The sequence below is a fragment of the Haliotis asinina genome, chromosome 13 (genome assembly GCF_037392515.1).
Source record: "Haliotis asinina isolate JCU_RB_2024 chromosome 13, JCU_Hal_asi_v2, whole genome shotgun sequence".
NCBI lineage: Eukaryota > Metazoa > Mollusca > Gastropoda > Lepetellida > Haliotidae > Haliotis > Haliotis asinina.
Window position 1 is genome coordinate 7,947,198 of NC_090292.1, and position 24,191 is coordinate 7,971,388.

A 24,191-nucleotide genomic window follows, 5' to 3' on the forward strand; every position below is an offset into this window, starting at 1 on the left:
ATTTGATATTTGTGACCCAGTACGCTTAGACTTGTGACTTAATTGCATTATTGTACTAGAAATCTTTATTGTGATTCACTGTAACTTGCTCACTGTTTGCTCACAATAATATCGAATATTTTAGACTTTGTCTGTGTTACATTTTGCTGCTTCAATGGGGATTTCTTATACCTTTTGTCACGAAATTTATTAACCGTAACACACAAAAAATGGCAAAATGTCTAAAAATACATTCAAAATGTTTTATTCATATCGTAAAGAAAAGGTAAGTCACTTGGATGAGGAACGCTGACACGTGACTGTGTGAATTTCACACACCACGCCGGTGTGAGTAATGCCAAGTCCGAGATTTCTGCCCGTAACAACACTGCACTGACTTCAGTGAGCATCATGTGACACCAGGAAATCAACCACACTCTGATGTCCCTTATCTCTCGCTAAGTCGGTCGCTGTCCGCCCGTCAAAGTTCCTCGCGTTGATTTCCACTTTGGTCAGAGACAGGATCAGCTTCACGGTCTCCAGGTCTCCACCAATACAGGCGAAATGAAGGACGTTGTTACCGGTCTCGTCCACCAGTGACACATTAGCTCCTCTACCCACAAGGAAATTGACCACATCTTGGTGTCCCTTCAATGCTGCCTCCATCACTGACGTCCTGCTTCCACATCCTCTGCTGTTGATACCTATCACATTCAGTGACAGGATCAGCTTCACAGTCTTCAGGTCTCCACCAATACAGGCGAAATGAAGGACGTTGTCACCGGTCTCGTCCACCAGTGACACATTAGCCCCTCTATCTAGCAAGAGCTTCACCATATTTCTGTCTCCCTTCCATGCTGCATCCATCACCGGTGTCCTGCTTCCGTTTCCTCTACTGTTGATATCTATCACATCCTGTGACAGGATCAACTTCACCGTCTCCAGGTTTCCACCAATACAGGCGAAATGAAGGACGTTGTCACCGGTCTCGTCCACCAGTGACACATTAGCCCCTCTATCTAGCAAGAGCTTCACCATATTTCTGTCTCCCTTCCATGCTGCATCCATCACCGGTGTCCTGCTTCCGTTTCCTCTACTGTTGATATCTATCACATCCTGTGATAGGATCAACTTCACCGTCTCCAGGTTTCCACCAATACAGGCGAAATGAAGGACGTTGTAACCGATCACGTCCACCAGTGACACATTAGCCCCTCTATCCAGCAAGAGCTTCATCACGTCGCTTTGTCCCTTCACTGCTGCCAGCATCACCGGTGTAGTGCTGCCGTATCCTCTACTGTTGATAATCTTCATATTCTCTGACAGGATCAGCTTCACGGTGTCCAGGTCTCCACTACTACAGGCCCAGTGAAGGGCGTTGTTACCGTATTTGTCCACCAGTGACACATTAGCCCCTCTATCCATCAGGAACTTCACCACATCGCTTTGTCCCTGCAATGCTGCCACCATCACCAGTGTCCAGTTCAACCGTCCTGTTCTCATGTTGATGTCTACATGACCTGCTGCCAGGATCCGGTTCAGTCTCTCCAGGTCACCGTCCTTGATGGCAGAGTAGATGTTGCGGTCTGTATGTGATGGAGTCACTGCAACACACAGTAAACTGCGAACATCAGACATTTTCGTCACACATATACATTGTTTTCATCGTGATGATACGTGACTCGGACGTTGCTATATCATTTAAACAATACACCATGACGGGAATGTCAACATGTGGTTTCTGGAATTATGCATTGTGTGTTTAATACATGAAATTAAGAGACATACGTTGTAGCAACATCTTGTGTACGGCTGGAGAGTGTTAACGTGTGTTCAAGTTCACAAGATGATAATGTCAGTACAACTGTTGTTTGGTAATTACAAGGGTAATAACATACCTTTTCACCTTTCCACGGGTGTTTTTCTTTCAGTACTATGTATAGCTAAATTCAAAATACATTTATTATGGCAGAGGTATTAAAACATAGTTTTCAATTTGAGTGAGATAACTGTTCATCAAGACCACCTGTCAATGCAGGATAAAAAGGAATGCCTCCAGTAGTATTACTATGATGGTTTTGGCGCAGATGCGGCTTGAAGGCTTATTCAGGGGATCAAAACATCCAAGCCCCCTTAAAATACAGCACGGGTTGCACCAGATACATCCTTCGATGAGCACTGAATATGGTCCAGGTTAAAAAAGGGGTAACAGATGAATACGCTGGTGTTTATTCTTGGTTCAAAGCTAGCCGTAATATTCGGTGACAGCTTGATGGAGTTGGTGTTTCATGAATTCCTCGAACAGGATTAAGGAGTATGGGGCAGTGCATTCTCGGGACTCGAAACTATAATCAACTAAAGTATCCATTAGACGTTGTAACCCTTCGGCGCACACGAGACCTAAACTATGGTACACACTGGCAAATTTACCTTGACTGATGATATGACGCAAGGTGGAGTAAATATCGAGTCCATGGACGTCCACACCAGCTCACAAAGCTGGTACAGATACCTCACGACAATCTGGTCCAGTAGTCATTTTTCTTTGATGTGACGAAATGGTACAGCTGATTCAGTCATGGATTTCATTTGTATGCCTTCGACGGGTCTTATGGAGGAGTCAAGAGACCACTCACTGTAAGCGTGCCACCCTTTCCGCGGATTGTTCTGGGGGTTGACCATCTCTTGGGCATACTGATGTTCGAACAAACGCTGGACTAAAGTCCTCTTAAATCTTTTGATGATGGCTTGGCTTCCGGGAGCTCCGACCACAACTCGTCTTACCTGGGTGAGTGAGTGAGTTTAGTTTTACGCCACACTCAGCAATATTACAGCTATATGGCGGCGGTCTGTAAATAATCGAGTCTGGACCAGACAATCCAGTGATCAACAACATAAGCATCAATCTGCGCAATTGGGAACCGATGACATGTGTCAACCAAGTCAGCGAGTCTGACCACCCGATCCCGTTAGTCGCCTCTTACGACAAGCTGAGTCGCCTTTTATGGCAAGCATGGGTTGCTGAAGGCCTGTTCTACCCCGGGTAGACCTTCACGGGTTCTCACCTGGATATCATGCTTTGATAACAACTGCAACATGGCTCCCATTGACTTGTAATTTGGTCGTGGAGGTCATGCGACTGCCTTTATAAGATCTGTTCTAAGGCCTGAGCAATTTTTCTTGAATCGGAAGCTCCCAATGCCAAGTGTGTCTCGAAATCCATTCTTTAATATCCAAGGATGACAGGGAGGTCTTGATGAGAATGATGCCACAGATTTTGTGTTTGTTGAGGAGCTTGTGTTTGATGTGGTGTTTCACCACGTATTTCTTGACCCCTTTCAATCGCCATACTGTTGTTTGAGTCGGTTGTAATAAAAGTCGTACTTCGACAGGTTGAGGGTGCTCATCCACATGTAAACTGGTTGGTTGAGAGTGATGCGACTTCTGTTCATATGGAGCACTGCAAGGTCATTATCAAAGAGCTTGCAGCGGTTGAAAGCTGTGCTGCTATGATGTTCCTCTGTTTTTCTTCCTTGTGAGATTGCACGAGTTTGACCATCGCCTATTTTCTCAAGTTGTCCATGGGTTTGTCAGACACCGAGTTGTTCATCACAGTGATGAGGTTTTCCTTGAAATTGCCGGTGGTTTTTGTTACACAGCTCGTTGTTCAACTGAATGTAAGGTTCCATCCAGGGACTTCCAACCAGTTGCAGCACCCAATGTATTCAGTTTCATGCCCTGCGACAAGTACAATGGCAGATTTCAATCATGCATGATGTACTTGGTTTTGTGCATAAGTTCGGAACAATTTTTTCCACGATGGCCAGCTTATTTTGTTCCAATCAACATTCGCTGATAGTCAAACATCCAGTCTCAGTACACCTTCAACCGTTCAGGAGCCAGCGGATAGCTGTTATGCGATGTGTGCAATCCAAATTCACTTCGAGGATGTAGTCTTTGTTCAAATATGGTGTGCTGCTCATCATATTGATCCAATATTGTCCAATCACATGAACACTTAGGTGGGTAGAGACTGATTCATGGCCCAACCGTACAGGCTGTTGGCGTCAAGATAGAGGAGGTGGTTGGCGAATTGACTCGGATTATAGCCCACCACCAATGGGTTAGTTGTTTCAAAGGCATTTAGAAGTTGGAGGAATCAAACTAAAAGTGCTTTATGGTTCAACTTCGTTATTATGCAAGGTCACAACGTTTCGAGACAGATTCTAGTCTCTTCTTCAGGTGAAGTGAGGGTAAAACTAAAGGACTGTAGTATATATACACATAACAGTGGACCGATAACAATGGGTAACAAGATATACAGGTTTCTATTAACTCATGTACGGGCTTCAACTTATGTACAGGCTTCAACTGATTGGTGTGCAGGCTTGTGTTGATTAGGTTAACGAGTTACAGGTAAAGATGTTTGGATAAAGATTAGTCACTGAGGATAAGGTGGTTCCATACATTGGGTAAGTAAACGGCTCCGTCTCTGTTGATTGTGGGCTTGTTCCGCTTGATTGCAATGGCTTCTAGGAGCTTCCGTTTTTTGAAGTCATTGGCGTTCCTAACTAATGTCCTGGTGTTGTCCCAAACACTCTTGTGATTGGGGTTGTGCATGATGTGTTCACATACAGCAGACTTCTGATCCAAATTTTTAACTGATGTTTTGTGTTCTTTTAACCTGATAGCCAATGGTCGACTAGTTTCACCAATATATGTCTCTTTACAACTGCATTGGATCTGGTAGATGTATCCTGCTGGATTGTTGCATTTAGGTGTTGTGGGCCCGCGTCCATTAGCTGATCGTATCGTTTTCAGGTTGGTTTCGCTACGGAAGGTGACGTCTATTCCTGTTGTTTTCTTGATGAGACGGCTGATGCGATGACTTGGCCATGGTATGGTATGCTAATTCTGATGGGGGAAGGTTCTGGTTTAGTTGACTTGGGAGTTTCTTTCAGGGTCTTGGTCATGGTGTTGCTGACTAGACAGGGTGGGTACTCGTTAAGACCTTGGAAGGTTGATTTCAGGTGTTATAATTCGCTGTGGAGGCTGCCAGGGCTGCAGACCGCTTTTGCTCTTCGTGCCAGGGTAGCTACTATGTCTTTCTTGATCTGGGGATGATGGTTGGACTGGTGATGAATATACTGATCCGTATGTGTTGGTTTACGGTAAACACTGGTGGCTATGGATTGTTGGCGTCGGTGGAGAAGAATGCCCAGGAAGGGAAGCCGTTGGTGTGTCTCTTCTTCCATTGTAAACTGAATTCTTAGGTGTTGGGAATTCAAGTGTTGCAGCAGGGCCTCTGGATCTTGGTTGTCGTCCAGGAGGGCTAGGACATCATCTGCTTTGCGGAACCAATGCTTTGGGGTGAATGGTGCAGTTTTCAGGGCAGTTTCTCCAAAGGCAATCATGTATATTTCTGTCAGTAGTGGTGATAGAGGGGATCCCATTGGCAATCCATGGATCTGTTGGTAGAGCTGGCCATTCCAGGTGAAATATGAAGTCTCGAAGCATTTACTTACGAGATCGACGATGCTTTGGGCTGTGAGTTTGGTGTCTAGGTCTGGTAGAGATGTTTCCAGTCTAGTAGATAGGATGTGAATTTTTTTCGTTGAAGGGTATATAGGTAAATAGGCCCACCCTGTCGTAGCTGACTAACTTCTTTGTGTCCCTGGTGTTTCTCAGTTGCTGTGCGAGGGATGCCGACTCTTTCACAAAGGAGCTGCCAGTTTTTCCCAGTGGGGCTAGCATGCGGGATAGATGTTGGGCCGTGTTGTAGTAGACGGATCCTCTAGAGCACACAAGGATTCTAGTCTTTACAGGGTTCGTATGTATTTTGACGGTGGCATGGGCATATGGCGGTTGGGAGTTGTTGGGATTGAGGTGGTTGAATATGGGTTGTTGGCTTTCGCGTACCGTTTGGAGACCATGGAAATCCCACCACACATGCCTTTTTTGATGGACAGGTGCATGTCATAATTGGTTAACAATTCCAGTTTGATGCCCGTTTTGGAGTGCATGTCAGGAGAGTGCGGGGGTGGTGTAGTACCACACTGGGCCAAGTTGATACTGTTTCAGATATGTTGTTCTGTTGTTCGGCCAGCAGGATCACACCAATTTTTAAGTACAGGTCGTGATAATCACCTACGGTACGACTGTCCAGTGCACACATTCTGGGCATAGTCGTAATCGTCCTACGAGATGGTGGAGTATAGTTTAAGCTGCTGTAAAAACGGTTGATCAGAGGTAGTGTTGTCTCGTCGAACGTGGACCAGTCATCCATGTACTCGTACAGGTACAAGCCCTTTTTGAGCAGGATCAGTGTATGGTTCGGTCATCGCGAAGGAATTGTTGGTCATGACCAAACAGGTTAAGCGACAACAGGAGAAACTAAGCCTTATCTCAGTCCGTTGAGTGAGAAGGAAATGTATTTCTTCATGTTGTTGGGGATGCACGTTAGCTTGCCCTTGATGCTCGAGATGGCCTGCATGATGAGGTGAGCATCGTGCCCTCTCAAACTATGGAAAACCATGGGGATGGGGAGGGTTTGGGGATCGATTCTAAGCTGGAGGTTACATGCTTTATGGCACCATGCACCTTGGTACATGTACATGTACACTGACCTGCAAGCTTCGTGTTCCTGTGTTCTGTACATGACACTTTGTCCTGTTGTGTTGGGCATGACATGGGTGACCTTTAAAGAAGATGATGCGATGGATGAATGTTGAGATGTTTTGATGTTCTTGAGGCATATCAGTTTGCCTCGGCTCTCCTCCCGGTGTGCTTCCAGCATATCTTCTCAGCTGAAGCTGTGAGGCAGAAATGTTTCTTTCTGGCGTAGTTCAACAACAGTCGGCTCAAACTCTTAATCCACGTTTAGTGATACCAAATCTGTGCATGACTGCTGTATTGCCTTCGTGACCGAAGATGTTGATTGCTAAATGGTTTTGTTTCTCCACCTTCACTTCTTGAGAGGGGTGTGAGTGCATATGGACAAAGTTCAGCCCATCGTCTGCAGGATAGCGCAAAGGCCTGTTCACCACTTTAGAATTGGCGGGGAATAAGGAAGATCTCATCGCCAATCTTAAGCAAGGATCGTCATTGTTTTTAAAGTTTACAATGACCCTTTTGTTCTTGCAATATGGAAGCAAGTCTAGGTACGATCCTCCTCGGAGCAGTACGTAGTTCACTATATCTAGGTAGATGGTATCAAGGCTGTTCACCACCAATCCCGACCCTCTTTGGGTAAACTGTCCTCATGATTCTTCCATGTGTTGCAATGACGTATCACATCGCAAGTCGAAGGGATCGAGTCGGATTCTGCTTGCCTCGGAGGTATTTCGTGCTCATTAAATCGTCCAACTCTTCATTAAGTTTGCTGGTGATCAGAGGATTAACGTTGTTGACTTAAATGTTAGACTGAACAGTCATCCACCAGCCTGTCAGACCTCCTCGGTGTCTTCCAGCAAGGTGTGCAGTTGTGCTTTCCTCATGCGAGAATAACCCTTCAAACGCACTCGAGCTCGAACTTTGAGCTCTTTGATGGTGGGAGGCTTGTCATAGCAAGAATAACCCACCAATTCATGTTCTTTTACAATGGCTTTGAGTTTGCTGACGGTAGTCATGATTGCTATATGCACGTGAAAAGTCAAATTCCAATAGGATTGTTATATCCACATGCAAAGTCTTATGTCTAATAGGGTGAGTGAGTGAGTTTAGTCTTATGTCTAATAGGGTGAGTGAGTGAGTTTAGTCTTATGTCTAATAGGGTGAGTGAGTGAGTTTAGTCTTGTGTCTAATAGGGTGGGTGAGTGAGTTTAGTCTTATGTCTAATAGGGTGAGTGAGTGAGTTTAGATTTATGTCTAATAGGGTGAGTGAGTGAGTTTAGTCTTATGTTTAATAGGGTGAGTGAGTGAGTTTAGTCTTATGTCTAATAGGGTGAGTGAGTGAGTTTAGTCTTATGTCTAATAGGGTGAGTGAGTGAGTTTAGTCTTATGTCTAATAGGGTGAGTGAGTGAGTTTAGTCTTATGTCTAATAGGGTGAGTGAGTGAGTTTAGTCTTATGTCTAATAGGGTGAGTGAGTGAGTTTAGTCTTATGTCTAATAGGTCACAAATGAAGTGCATGAATCTTTCTAACAAAACTTTTACGTTGGTCTGTTAGGTTGGTTGAAATCATTATTTTCTTCTTGTAAACAAATTACTTTTGGACCACGTTCACTCTGTGTGCTTTACATAAGCCATTACCTAGCATGTGTAATTCAAGTGTTTCTGTTACTCATCATGTGTATGCCACAGAACCCCTCGGTCCTGCATTTCCTGGCTTTTCCCAATTGTTTCGCAACGAATATGTTTGGGGCAAGCCCGAGTATGATGAAGATTAGCTCTTGCTGCCACGAGGAAGGGGTTTAATACTGAGAGGGTGTTCTTCACCCAGGGGCTTGAGTACGAAAGCCTAATGCTGCCACTTTTGTAGCACAAAATATTTTTTTTTCAAAGACAGTTCTCGTTACTTCAATTATTTACTCGTTGCTTCGAGTATTTTTCGTTATTTCAATAATTTTCTCGTAACTTCGAGTATTTTCTCGTTATTTCAAATATGTTTTCGTTGCTTCGATTAATTTTTCGTTACTTCGAGAATTTTCAGTCAAAAACTTGAAATTTCGAATATTTTCTCGTTACTTCAAGTTTCTTTCAAAAACTTGAAATTTCGAGTATTTACTCGTTGCTTCAAGTTTCTTTCAAAAACTTGAAATTTCGAATATTTTCTCGTTGCTTCAAGTTTCTTTCAAAAACTTGAAATTTCGAGTATTTTCTCGTTGCTTCAAGTTTCTTTCAAAAACTTGAAATTTCGAGTATTTACTCGTTGCTTCAAGTTTCTTTCAAAAACTTGAAATTTCGAATATTTACTCGTTGCTTCAAGTTTCTTTCAAAAACTTGAAATTTCGAATATTTACTCGTTGCTTCAATTTTCTTTCAAAAACTTGAAATTTCGAGTATCTTTCTCGTTGCTTCAAGTTTCAGTCAAAAACTTGAAATTTCGAATATGTTCTCGTTGCTTCGATTTTATTTTTCTTAATTTCTAAGTTTGATGAAGCTAGCATGTATATTTTAGGAGATCTGCCCCGATCAAGATGACATCCTCATAGTCACACACACCCTACAAGCTACACCCTACACCACCCGAGTTTCAGTGGTCATAAAACAAACTTTCAGTTCAATAGGGAGGATGCGCACCCTTGCAACCGCGTTATCTTCCCATAAAGGAGACCTCACAAAAGACAGACCGCTTAAAACAACACACTTTAGGGTTGTTTGCATAAGGATTAATTAAGCTGATAATAATAACATGTGCCCAGATATGGAAACTATACTTTGTTTTAATTCATGTAATGAATTATGATTTTTATATTAAGACTTTTTATATTAAAAGTGCTTGAGAACATTCTCAGCTTCTAAAGCAACTCAGTTCTCGACTACTTTTCACTCTAATTACAAGTAAATTAAGAAATATGGAAATGTGTTGTTACTATACTCTGTATTGACTGGTAGAAGAACAAACAGAATTTTCATTCTTTTCTCAAAAACACAAAAGGTGAAACATAGAACATACCTGTATATGTGGATATAATTAATATATTTACATGATATCATTTGAAAAGGCACAGTGTGTCATATATTTGGATAATTTGAGAGTGAGTGGTTGATAATCACATTTCATGAGAAAAATACATGTACAGGTAGAGGGATTCATACAGAAATGATATTCGTTGTTGTTCGACAAGTGGTTGGCATATTAGTAAAACATGGAATTCGTCACATATGGCTTGTTTACAAAGATTACAAAGTCGGCTTTCTTTCAAACCATTCAGACAGCGCCCTGTTTCCATTGGTAACCTATGATTTGTTGTCCTAAATTTTCTCAGTGAAATTCTACTTTGTAAGGTTAATTTAAGATAAGGTTCTGGAATAAGTTCAATTTCATACATTGTGAAATGAAATCCTTTTGATGATTGAGTATTGCTTAAATTCCAAGATTGAACAGACATCTATACTATGTACTGACTCCAAGTGAACTCCTTAATGGAATAGGGGTGGAGAGCATGGCTGAGCTAACTAGTGTACTCACTGAATTTATCTTACAGGAGGTCGGTCATTTTGGAGTGAACCGCAAATAAGACTTAACTGTGAAATGATACCATATATTCGATAACTTTGAGGATTTGACTGAAGTCTATTTGCTCCAAAAGCATACCATTTTGGTATGAATATCAGTACGAATTGCTTTGCTTCAAGTCTCCACATACAACATGTGGCGAAGCAGTTTTCTTGAAAATATTAAATGAACAATTTCAATAACACTTAAAGTTTCATATGGCCAGAGGTCGTATAACCATTTCCAAACCTAATGTTGTCTTTTTTATCAGGACACATACCACAATTTTCAACGACACAGCTAAATTAAGCCTTGGGCAACCAACCATAAAATGTGTTGTTTTAAGTGGTCTGTCTTTTGGGGGGTCGATACCAAGCATATTTCCTAAACTATTCATGATAACTTCATCAGACTAGGAACACGTATCAAGCATGATAGATAGGTTTGCCATTTGGGGTTTAAACCCAGATATGAACCTTAAGCTTTTGCGGTTTCCTCCCAAATGTGACTTAGGCTGTGGATATGAGGGTGTCATGTTGTTCGGAGAAGATTTCCTTAAACTATACACGCTAGCTTCATGAAATTTGGCACACGTACCAAGCATGATCCATAGATGTGCCATTTGATGGTTATACTCAGATATGAATTTTATTTTTTTGCTGTATCCATGGACATGTGACTTAGGCTGTGACTATGAGGATGTCATCTTGCTCGGAGCAGATCTCTTTAAATATACATGCTACCTCCATCAGACTTAGAAATTAAGAAAAAGGAATCGACGCAACGAGAAAATATTCGAAATTTCAAGTTTTTGAAAGAAACTTGAAGCAACGAGAAAATACTCGAAATTTCAAGTTTTTGAAAGAAACTTGAAGCAACGAGAAAATACTCGAAATTTCAAGTTTTTGAAAGAAACTTGAAGCAACGAGAAAATATTCGAAATTTCAAGTTTTTGACTGAAACTTGAAGCAACGAGAAAATATTCGAAATTTCAAGTTTTTGAAAGAAACTTGAAGCAACGAGTAAATATTCGAAATTTCAAGTTTTTGAAAGAAACTTGAAGCAACGAAAAAGTACTCGAAATTTCAAGTTTTTGACTGAAACTTGAAGTAACGAAAAAATTCTCGAAGTAACGAGAAATTAATCGAAGCAACGAAAAAAATATTTGAAATAACGAGAAAATACTCGAAGTTACGAGAAAATCATTGAAATAACGAGAAAATACTCGAAGCAACGAGTAAATAATTGAAGTAACGAGAATTGTCTTTGAAAAAAAATATCTTATGCTACAAAAGTGGCAGCATTAGGCTTTCGTACTTGAGTTGTTTGATCCTGATCGGTAAAAGGCTATGGCGTGGACTATGGCGTCATCGTCCCTCACTGACAGAGCCATGCCATGGTGGTAAACCCCACCATAGTGGTGTTCCCAGTTTCAAACCATGGTGTTTGACATTAGCGGTAGGGGTCGATTGACCATGATGATTTTTTCAGCGGGGGCTACTGTTTTAGGATTCTTGGGTTTCTTGGTGACAGTGTTGATTGCTGGGTGGAAGATCGTCTCCTCCGAAGGCATCGTTTCAGTTATGTTTGGATCCGTCATCTTATTTATCCTCAATTGGACATTTATGTTTATATTCACAGTGCCTCACAGTGCCTCACCGTGATCAGCATCAAGATCCTTGCACAAATACATCAACGTTCCAGTGGAATGAGAGGGAAAGAAGATACACTCGTGGTCTATAATCACTGATGGTTTTCATCATTTCAGCCCTGAATCAGGATTCATAATTTGCGTACAGTTTCTCGATCACTCCCTCGAACATTTTATATAGTTTATCGGTGATGATGTTTTTGCACAAGTATCCTTCTGAGGCCGAGATTCCTGACAATCACGATGATTTCTGATGGGTGCTTGATCGCCAGTAATTTTGGGATCTCATCCCGCTGTAGATAAGCTTTCATGCCTTGGCTGAACAGCTGGTTGAGCACACACTCGATGGTGACCTCGACTTTGCTAATCTCGTGGGGATCTCTCCACTGGCAGGATCAAAATACCCTTCATCGATTGAGAGGGCATGCTCAGAATGATATTCCACAACATCTTGCTTTTGTTGCAGCTTCTGATGCCACACCAAGATGGCTAATGTACTTGATTACTGGTTGCGTATATGAGGGGCCAATTCCGGGTTCATGACTTTATCAAATTCCAACAAAACATTGTCAATGGTGTAGCTGCCACTCTCGCAGCTCACCATCACCTGTCTATAAGCGTTAAATGTGACTTCATATACCAGCTGATCGCCCAGCACAGCTTGGTGTGAAGGCACGTGACCCTCCAGCAACTTAAAGGCAAGCGGAATGCAAAACCGGTTACGCAATGCCCTTATTTTTCTCCACCATGGTGGCAAGATCGTCTTGGCCGTAAGCACATCCCACTCGCAACTGAGTCGATGGACAATGGGCTGGACAAATGCCTTTTTATTTCCTGTTTATACCGTTTGTTCGCTAATTTCCAGAGGTCTGTGTACATGAAAATCACGCTGCTGTCGTTGATGCTCAAAATTTTCAATCCCGATAATTTTGATGGTCGTTTTTTGACGATGGCCCTACCCGGATACCGACATGAGTTCGCGTTTGTCACCTGATGTACTTCCAGAATTCATCGTGGTTGAAGTCGTGAATCCTTGCATCATCTTCTGTCTGATTAAGCTGCGGCTGTAAGGCATGGGTATCTTTGGTCAACCCTAGAAACCGAGGTAAACCTCCTAGGCCATGTCTTTGTCTACTGTAACCAGTACCCCAGGAAGTTAATCAACATTGTCATCATATCCACCTTCAAACCCAGAGATAAATCACCCCGTCGGCAATCAGCACCATTCGTAACTTCTATCCCATATGTCCCAGCAGTCAGCCACTGGATAAGACGACTCCTTCAGCAGCAAGCAAGTCAGTCAAGGCAAGTCAGTTCAGAACCTCCTCCAAGCTACAGGCAAACCAACACCACCAACAAAACACGACCCCTCGTGAGTACTAGTCTACCAGATTCGTTATGAATGTAGAGACTCCTGTATTGGTGAAACATCCCACCCGCTCCCACTACGAATTAAGGAACATAAAACCTCAGTCCAGAAAATTAAATCCGAATCCGCCATAGCTGACCACACCCAAGACACCCCTGACGAGGACCTATGACCAGCATCGATGTCTTGCAATCAATCCACAAGACTACAAGTTAACTGTTTCAACCCCACCATGAATCAATCACTCAGCCTACTCACTTTCAGATATCCAATATACACCAACCTTGTTAATTCTATATACTCAGCAAGCAGTAATGTATATACTCTCCATGTTTAAAATTGTTGTATCACTAGCTCGATAATGGTGTTAGTAATTACGCCGAAACATAACACTCTTTATTGCAATAAGCAAGTTGACTATCCATAAAACTTGGTTTTCTTTCATCGTGGTGACACCTATACCCTGACGCCCAAAGGTAAAGTGTGCGATGTACAAGTGTATATTCGATCCATAGAACTTGGTTTTCTACAACTTCTAAAATGCCCCTCAAAGAGTTGAAGCTCTCTAGTCAAGCGAAATTCCATGATAAGCATTGTGGGAGTGTAAACACTGTACATTGTGTGTGAAACTATGAGACAGTTTATCCGTCTGAAAACATGAACTTAATGTTCTCACCAGTGATGTTTGCAGAGTGATGCAACTGCAGACCAAGAAACGGGACCGTGAGAGGTTGTACGAGGTGTTTGCAACTGCCATGCATCGTGACGTCCGTTACGTTGTGACGTAATGGAAAAGTGTTCGATAACGAGGGGGCAGATTAGAATGGCATAGTGACACCAACACATTGTGACGTAATGCAAGAAGTGGGCATTATCGTCTGATAAAGTACTGTCGGCATACCCCCTTCACAGACAGACAGACAGACAGACAGACAGACACATCGCCTAAAGGTCGAACATCAATTGTACATCGCGTACTTTAATATTGGGCGACACGGTTTAGGCGTCACCAAATATATATTCACTATTTGTATATATTAAAAACAATGCATATTTGCGATTAATTATTTTGTGGTGCTGTCACCCAACTGTCGGATTTGCCCGTGTATGCGCGCGCGTGTGTGTGTGTGTGTGTGTGCGCGCGCGCGTGTGTTTGTATATATCTATGTGAGTGTGTGTGTGAGTATTAATTCGACACACAACAACAACAACAACACAAAGAGGGCACCGAAAAGCTCGCATTCGACCAGTGAAGTCATTGTTACTGTAGAAATGGCGGCACATTAACGCCTCGGCTCACTCACCGAGTGCAGCCACATGAAAACAATCAGTTTCTTGCTGTTTGGTCCACCATTCGCGACATACTCAAAACAAAATTAGCATCATGTTAAGAGGGGCAAGGTTTACATGCAATCACTCACCCCAGGACTCCAGGAGATCTACCACTTGCTCATATTGCCAGTCTTTCGCTATTTTGATCGCTGTTTGACCGTTGATGTTCGTGGCGTTGATGTCCACCTTGTTCAGGGAGAGGATATGTTCCACGGTCTCCAGGTCTCCACTATAACAGGCCAAGTGAAGGACGTTGTCACCGTCACTGTCCACCAATGACACATTAGCTCCTCTGTCCACTAGGAACTCCACCACGTCACTGTGTCCACCATGTGCTGCCACCATCACCGGTGTCTTGCTCAAGTCTCCTCTACTGTTGATGTCCACCGCTTTCAGGGAGAGGATCAACTTCACGGTCTCCAAGTCTCCACCTGCACAGGCCAAGTGAAGGATGTTGTCTCCCTCCTCGTTCACCAGTGACACATTCGCTCCTCTATCCACAAGGAACTTCACCACATCTCTGTGTCCATTACGTGTTGCCTCCATCAATGGTGTCGAGCTCTCCCATTCTCCTCTCGTGTTGATGTCTACGTTCCCCGCTGCCAGGATCTGCTTCACTCTCTCCAGATCACCGTCTTTGCAAGCGGAGAAGAGGTCGCTGTCTGCTCGTGATGGAGTCGCTGCAACACAAAGTACACTGTGTACATCAGACATATTTGTCTCACATGTACAGTGTTTTCATCACGTTCATGCGTGACTATCAGTTTATACAACTTCCGGTGTCCGTCGCCGTCATTTTGCCGGGGATTGCTGAAAGCGGTATAAAACTAAACTCGCTCACTCACTCAATTCATACAATTCCATCATGGCTGACAACAACACTCCATGGCAGGGATGTCAACATGTGGTTTCTGGAATTAACGATGGCGTGTGTAATGTATTTCTGTGAGAGAAGTTGTAGTCATATTTTGTGTATGGCTGGACAGTATCAACGCGTGTTGGTTTATGCAGAGTGCTTTGGTTGTTGTTTAACTTAACACTCAGCAGTATTCCAGCTGTCTGATGGCGACCTTAGTATGAATATCTTGGTCATGGTTTCTGTGATTGATGACATGAACGTCGATAAATACCAAAAGTGAGACTCATCCCTCAAGTCAGAATCTTCAGGGGTATATATATCAGTCTGTTAGATGTAGGAAGAAGTAGGGACTACCTGCCTACTGGGTTCTCCCACCTACCTTGTGGATCAGAGTTTTGTATCGTCACTCGCGGTGGTGGAGCAGGCCCGTTCTGGCTCAGATCCTCACTCAGGTCAGTGGTCGAGGCTGAAACAGGGAATGTTTCATCCAGAAAACTATATATAGCACATAAGCATTATAACTACTGGCCTCAGTTTTTACTGTCCACAAATGTTTTGCCTTTCAAAATTCATTTTGTTATTGCAGAGGTATTAAAATATATTTTTCAATTTGAGTGAGAAAACTGTCAATGCAGGATAAAAAAGAACGCTTCCCGATGATGGTTTTGCCCCAGATGTGGCTTAGAGGCTTATTGAGGGGATTTAAGTCTCCCAGCTCCCTTAAAAACAGCGAGGGTCGCACCACAGACATCCTTCGATATGCACTGAATTTGGTGCAGGATAGAAAAGGAAAGCTTCCTAAATTCAGGTTTTACAGTTTGAATCTGTAAATACAATAAGCTGTGCACTGACTGTGTGTTAACAGTTGAGATACTCCTCTTGGTTGAAATCTTGAAACTGTTATTTTGTTTTGCAAATAAACATGGGCTTCATAAAATATCAAGGCGTGACAAATGCCCTGGGAACCATGAACACTGGTCGTGACGAATGTGTTGGATACCATGAGCACATTAAGTGACAAATGTCCCAGGGACACAAGAGTCAGTGAGTTTAGTTTTACGCCACACTCAGTAATATTCAAGCCATATCGCTGATTGTCTGTGAATAATCGAGTCTGGACCAGACAATCCAGTGACCAACAGCAAGAACATCAATTTGCACAACTGGGAACCGATGGCATGTGTCGACCAAGTCAGCGAGCCTAATCACCCGATCCCGTTAGTTACCCCTTACGACAAGCATGGTCGCCTTTTTGGGCAAGCATGGATTGCTGAAGGCCTATCCTACCCCGGACCTTCACGGGTCCAGGCACCCGTGAACGGCCACCTCCTCGTGGTGGGTGCTGGGTAACGCCAAGAGCCGTTCAAACATAGCGACCGAACTGGGCAACCTGTTTGCCGTGGGTTGCATCCCGTGTCGGTGGGGGACGGTAGTCTGGTGGTCTGGCAACCGTGTTCCTGCTGCTCAACACACCGCTTTGGCCCTTATTTCACCTTGACGGGTGGTAGAATCGGCCATGCCCTGTGTATGGACTTGTATGTCATTACACAAATTCAATTTGAAAATGTTTTACTTTTGGACATATTCACAAATTCCGATCTACTAAATGAATTTGAATGGCCAGTCCACTATGACCTTTGTAGAAGTGACCATTTGAAACGTTTTCTATTCATGAACTCCATACTGCTCTTGATCAAGCTCATGCCACTGCTACAGGAACTGACAACATACATTATCAACTCCTGAAACATTTACCAGAATCCTGTCTGGAAACTCTCCTAAATATTTTTGATGATATTTGGTCATCGGGTAACTTTCCTCCTTCATGGTGTGACGCTCTAGTAGTACCAATACCTAAACCTGGACGTGATCATACGGATCCGTCCAATTATAGACCCATTTCATCAACTAGCTGTGTTTGCAAGACCATGGAACGCATGATAAATAATCGACTTGTTTGGTACTTGGAAACAAATAATCTCATAACAGATATACAGTGTGGTTTCCGTAAAAACAGAAGTACTGTCGATCATTTAGTGCGACTGGAATCATTTGTTAAGAACGCACTAATTAACAAACAACACGCTGCGTCTATCTTTTTTGATCTAGAAAAAGCATATGACACTACTTGGAAATATGGCATTTTAAGAGATTTACATGACTTCGGGTTGCGAGGTCGTTTACCTGAATATATAGCCAAGTTTTTAAATAACAGACAATTCCAGGTCGGTGTGGGTTCTACCCTGTCTGATCATTACAATCAGGATCAGGGGGTTCCACAAGGCAGTATTTGGTCTGTCACTCTTTTTAGCATCAAGATCAACAGTTTATCTAAAGTTTTAAACGATTCAATTGATGGATCGTTATTTGTGGATGATTTTGATATTTCTTGTCGTGGTAAAAATATGCATACCATTGAACGGCAATTGCAGTTGTGTTTAAACAAGATAAATAAATGGTGTCTTGAAAACGGCTTTAAATTTTCCAAATCAAAAACTAACTGCATACATTTTTGTCGTACATACAAACCACATAAAGACCCTGAACTATCTCTAGATGGCACGCCGATTACAGTTGTGAAGGAAGCCAAGTTCTTGGGTCTAATCTTTGATTCACAGTTAACGTTTTTACCACATATTAAATCACTTAAAACTAAATGCCTGAAAGCACTTGATTTATTGAAAGTGGTGTCAAATTCCAAATGGGGAGGTGATCAAGCTACCCTTCTTGTTCCACCTCTTGGGCTCAGAATAAAGCCGTTTATTGCTGCTGCTGGTATTGAGCTGGACAATATAGCTCCTTTCCGTCTTCTTTCCTCTCCCCCTTGGCAGTTGGTTGGACCTAACATTAACTACATTTAAAAAATCAGAAACGAATGAGTTAGAGTATAAACAAGAATATAATCAATTGAAACATACATGTAACAATTACAAATCCTTATTTACAGATGGGTCCAAGGACGGTGGCGCAGTGTCTTTTGCCACTGTCATTGGATCCAGAACAGTATCTTCTAGATTACCAGACAACATTTCTATTTTTAGCTAACGCCATATTAACAGCTCTTAAATATATTCAAAGACACACGAAACGTAAACAGTATATAATATATTCCGACTCTCTTTCTTGCCTTCAGGCTATTTAAATATTTCTTGTAAACATCCACTTTTAATTGAAATTATTGAACTGTATAATACTCTTGCTACTGGCCAATACGACATCGTCTTTTGTTGGTTACCCAGTCACGTAGGTATTTCTGGGAATGTGATGGCAGATCTTGCTGCAAAAGCAGCACTCAACAAATCTGTGACACCACTTCTTCTTCCATACTCTGATTACAAAACAAGCATTAGAACCTACATCCGTGATCTGATGCAGAAGAAGTGGGACACCCAAGAAGGTATAAATAAATTACATGAAATAAAACCGTATATTGGTTACACCTACTTGGGCTGTCAGTCCAGATTTGAAGAGGTTATTTTAAGACGATGTCGTATTGGCCATACTAGATATACTCATGCATACCTATTGAAAGGTGAGGATCCTCCGTTTTGTATCCATTGTGATGAAAGAGTCACGGTCAAGGATATCCTGCTTGACTGTGTTGAATTCTCCATCACAAGGGATAAATATTTCAATGTCAAACTGTTAAGGATCTTTTTAACACTGTTAATTCTCATTTAATCTTTGGTTTTTAAAGTAAATTGATTTCTTGATTGAATTATGAATAGTATGTGCTGTAAATATATGCATTTTAATTATTGGTAGTTTAAATAAACTAGAATTGTTAGTGGCTGTACCCTGAAAGAGGGTTGAAGTATTGTAAAATTATTGTCCTCCTGAGAGGGTACGTACGTCCAAAAAACATTTCGATGTAAATTTATATCTACCAGGTTTTTAATCGTAGTATTCTTGTAGTTTTAATTTTAGCTAGCATTTGGTACACGCGCCAGCAGCTGAAGGGATGATGTAAATCCAGCTAGGGTCCATACAGGTAGCAAAGGTACTGTAAGTCCCCATGGTCCCTAGTGTGGTGATCTACCTTCTGTTGTTGGCGATCTATAGGCTGTTCTTATATTGTATCGTCTAAATGGTGATATTGGTTTTAACTTTTCATGCTAGTTTTAATTAAACTGATATTCTAGTTGTTTTACTGTCCTTCGTTGACAGATTTTACCACATGCATATATTTCATTTAAATGTTCTCGTCACGATATGGCTGAGATATTGCCGATGTGACGTAAAATATTAACTCACTAACTCACTCATTCACGGGTCCAGGGGCACAAGACGTCACACATGTCCACTGGGTCCGCCAGGACACACTACGTGACAAATGTCCTTGGGACCAAGAGCACAAGACGAGACGAATGTGCTTCGGATCATATGTAAGGTTTCTGTGATATATTTCGCGTGGAATATCATTGTGGGATGGGGCGTTAATTGAGAGACAACTTTAAGCTAAAAGTCTCACCTGCTGTACGTCCAGGATTCGCCATGCTTGAAATCGTCCCCGACAGCGAACTTTCATCCTCTTTAATCTCTTTCACCCCACAACAACGCATCCTTGCATAGGACTTTGCATCATCTACCGTCTGATTCAGCTGCAGCTGTACGTCACGGAGGTCTTCAGTCAATTCGCCCCGTAGTTTCCCAAGACTTTCTTTGTAAGTGTCTCTTTCTCGCTTAACACGTCTCAACTCTTGCGTTATTGTTTCAAGTTGTTTCGTTGCGTTTAGTACGCTGGCTTTCAGTGTGTGAACTTCATCGCTGGTGATATTCCTTGTGTAATCTTCTGTAAGGAGGTCGGTGATCGTTTGTTTGACGAGACGCTTGATCAAAGAAGGAATGAATGTTTCATTCAGTTCCTTTTGGAGCGAGTTCTCCAACTCTGTAAAATTGTTAATCAGTTTCGTCTCAGCATCAACGGCCATAACTTTCCATGCACGGATCTCTCCTTCCACTCGTCTCACCCGTGCAGTGAAGGATGACATACTGGTATCAGCATGTACGGCTTTAATACCGTACAACACAAGAGTGAAGAATACAACAGCTGGCAGCTCCATTGTTCAAGTCAACGATGCAGCACGCAGCTAGGAAGATGACTGCCTCTCCGCCTGTTAAACTGCTTTAATATTGCCCGACTCACGTGTTTGGCAGAATGCCACCTTGGGGATACACATGCCCCACCAGTAGAGTGCTTACACGTGGCATCATAACAGCCGACATGGCGGATTACTGTATGAGAACATTGAGATGGATATCCAGTTGCATGTAGTCTGTAAGCACAACACTGTTCTGTGTATTATCAGTATGAAAGTGACATAAAATAAATAGTAACACTTTACAGTTATAGTCTTGATTGCACTTTCTCAGTGAAGTACAGATTCTAGTACTTCTGTTGGGCTGGGTCCACAGACCTGTACAGAGAGCTGTCGGAGATGGGAGCCTTGGCAAATTACACTTATGCGAGGGTTACACAAACTTCCATATATGCAGAAACGACAGTGGCTGTGTGGGTTAGATGGTGTGCTGCAATGATCTTCAAAGTTTCGACCCGATATCTTGAAAGTCAAGAAGAACCACATTTTTTAGGAAACAGGAAATTTACAAATTCCAGTTCGTTATATTTGACTCTGACTGACAACTACGTGAGAATAAAGAGAATGGTATCCAGTACAAGTAAATGCCATGGCGAGCAGTATATTGTAGGATGGCCTGGAGGTCGCTGTCACAAATTCCAAGTGATGAGAAGATATGGGAGTGTCTGGAAATACACTCTTATAGCAGACACCTGTAACATCTACCAGATACCTGTAACATCTACCAGATACCTGTAACATCTGTCCCCGTGGTGTTGGTTGAATCCTCACGCCCTAACTCACGCAACATAACATATGACTTATGTTCCTTTACGGGATTTATCCCGTATCTTAGGTTACAGTACACATGAACATCATCATCTCCGGAGACATTATCTACTTTTCACGTGGAATATCAGATGTCAGGGCTATGTAATCCATCTTAGTCAATTGTCTCTTTGTTTGCTGTTTAACGTCAACTTCACCTTCCAGCAATATCATGGTGCGGAACACACAAAAGGGGCATCACACATTGTTCCCATGTAGGGAATGGAACCTGGGTTTTCTGCATGACGAGCGGAGGTATAAACCTCTGCTCTACCCCTCCGTCCTTCAGTGATCGACAGCATGAGCATTGGGATCGTAACTGGAATACGATGACCTGGGTCAGGCAAGTCGGCGAATCTGGTAATGCGATCCCGTTAGCTGCTTGTTACGACAAGAGGTTGCTGAAGACCAATTCTAATCGGGATCTGCAAAGGTGCCCAGCCGACAAACCACGGCCTGATATTGCCGATGTGACGTAACACCCAGTTAATCTCAACTCATCATCATCATCATCATCATCATCATCATCATCATCATCATCATCATTGTTGTGTTGGTATCATTTTAATTATTATCTGACTAAGTATAAACATTGTTTCGAGGACAGGTAGTCATGGCAACCAGTACGAGCATGCAACTTCCGGTTTACTGATACAGCTGTGAAGGAGCACGGATATTTTTAATTTGTTCTGGCCTCACTCACCCCACTAATGAGATCAATATCGGTATTTATGTCAACATATATACACCAGTCGATGTGAAATTTCTAGTTTTACTTTGTTCGTACACGGTGATATTGATTGTGCTAAGAGATACAAGTATGTGGTATTTTGTTCTCATACAACAATTAAATTATTCTGTACAAACGACAACACGATGTCCTTCTGTGATGTATTTTCTAAGGTGTGGGTGATTTCATTTAAAACTTTAGATGAAAACATTGAATTATAAATGTGAATGCATTTCCTCTCTTTGTTGTGAGTGTAAGATCAGACGCATTGATTTCCAGAGGATAATACAACTACTCAGCCTAGAGAGAGAGAGAGAGCGAGAGAGCGAGAGAGAGAGAGAGAGACAGAGAGAGAGAGATAGAAAGAGAGACAGAGAGAAAGATTCATTTTAGAAGAGGGTTATTTGTCTGGGAATACGTGCATGTTTGATAGGAACTATTAATATCAGTATTTGATCTGACTAACAAATGATGAATCATTGATTTTGTTAGTACACTCCACAAGACTCCTCTCTCCTTCTCTCTCTCCCTCTCACTCTCCCTCTCACTCTTATCTTCTCTCGACCCGTGAAGGTCCCGGGGTAGAATAGGCCTTCAGCAACCCATGCTTGCCATAAAAGGCGACTCAGTTTGTCGTAAGAGGCGACTAACGGGATCGGGTGGTCAGGCTTGCTGACTTGGTTGACGCATGTCATCGGTTCCCAATTGCGCAGATCGATGCTCATGTTGTTGATCACTGGATTGTCTGGTCCAGACTCGATTATTTGCAGACCGCCGCCATATAGCTGGAATATTGCTGAGTGCGGCGTAAAACTAAACTCACTCACTCACTCACTTATCTACTCTCTCTCACACACACTCTCTCACACTTTCTCTCTCCCCTCTCTCTCACTCACACACTCTCTCACCCCTCTCTCCCTTCCTCTCTCTCTCCCTCACACACTCCCTCTCTCTCACTCACACTCGCTCTCTCACACTCGCTCTCTCTTACTGTCTTTCTCTCTCTCTCACTCTCTCACACACGCTCCCTCTCATCCTCCCCTCCCTCTCTCACCTTCTCTCTTTCCTTCCCTCTGTCTGTCTGTCCCCCTTCTCTCTCTCTCTGTCGCCCCCCTCTCTCTCTGTGGCAACGAGCTAAAGATATTAAAATAATTATTCCGTATTGAAATTTAATGTCAGCAAACCGGGTATCCTCTTCTGAATAATTTACGTAAACTAATAAGTTAAATAGTATCATTATTTCTACACCTCCATGGGTTCCTAAAGATCGGCCAACTCACAACAGCGAAATGTTCTTACCAAACCTCTGGAGAGCGGAGTTTTTACGTGGCTTCGGAGAACGAAAGTCAAAGGGGTCGTTCATGCACAGAGGACCCAGTCAGGTTCTTGTATCTCAGATCGTGTCACAAAGTGCATGAGAAAACGACGCAGGCGTCAGCAAGATTCATTTCAAGGTTAGACACAAAACACAACCAATTACTGAGAGGAATTATCTCCACATACCTAGATGTATGGACCCCATTGGCCTCACGTTAGAGTAAACGAGTAAGTGAATTTAGAAGTCAGAAGAAAGTGCTGGTGAATTTAGTTTTACTTATAGCGATATTCCAGCAATATCACGGCATCGAAACCTGGTATTCGGCGTGAAAAGCGAACGCTTTAACCACTAGGCTACCTCCGATTATAATAACTGAGGGCACCTGAGACTGACTGATAGGAATTGTCGCGGGTATTAAAATTTAAAACTGAACGTTGTATCTGAAGTGAACTATACTGATGAAGTGTGCATGGATTTAGTTGGACGCTGATTCAAGCAATAATCAAGCAATATTCAAGCAATAATCAAGCAATACTCAAGCAATATTCAAGCAATAATCAAGCAATATTCAAGCAATATTCAAGCAATAATCAAGCAATATTTAAGCAATAATCAAGCAATATTCAAGCAATATTCAAGCAATATTCAAGCAATATCACGGCGGGGACACCATAAATAGACATCAATAGCATGTTCGTATGATTTCTGGCACCCTTGGCGAGCCACCTCCTCGTGGTGGGTGCTGGGTCACGCTAAGAGCTCGCCAACACCCCCGTAGTGGACCCGGGGGGATATTTGGTCCACCAACCCGTTTGCCGTGGGTTGTGGCCCGTGTCGGCGGAGGAAGGGATCCTGGTGGTTGAGGGCAATAGGAGCTTGCAACCGTGTT

The 24,191-nt window shown here is 42.5% G+C and overlaps 1 protein-coding gene across 1 annotated transcript; it reads right to left on the minus strand.

Moving 5' to 3' along the window:
* Positions 1-260: 260 nt before the first annotated feature.
* LOC137259200 (ankyrin repeat domain-containing protein 50-like) lies at positions 261-20,434 on the minus strand. Its single transcript, XM_067796800.1, has 4 exons — positions 19,820-20,434; positions 15,728-15,814; positions 14,579-15,169; positions 261-1,583 (listed from the first exon to the last, which is right to left on the minus strand). The coding sequence occupies exons 1-4, from the start codon at positions 20,409-20,411 to the stop codon at positions 379-381; spliced, it is 2,475 nt and encodes an 824-aa protein (XP_067652901.1). The 5' UTR covers positions 20,412-20,434; the 3' UTR covers positions 261-378.
* Between the last annotated feature and the right edge of the window lie 3,757 nt (positions 20,435-24,191).

Bases quoted from the DNA above. Each gene is read 5' to 3' on its own strand.
- LOC137259200 (XM_067796800.1), bottom strand. From the start codon at position 20,411: ATGGAGCTGCCAGCTGTTGTATTCTTCACTCTTGTGTTGTACGGTATT. The intron at 15,170-15,727 runs GTAGGTGGGAGA...TTTGTGTTGCAG, and splicing joins ACAAAACTCTGATCCACAAG to CGACTCCATCACGAGCAGAC. The intron at 1,584-14,578 runs GTGAGTGATTGC...TGTGTGTTGCAG, and splicing joins AGATCTCCTGGAGTCCTGGG to TGACTCCATCACATACAGAC.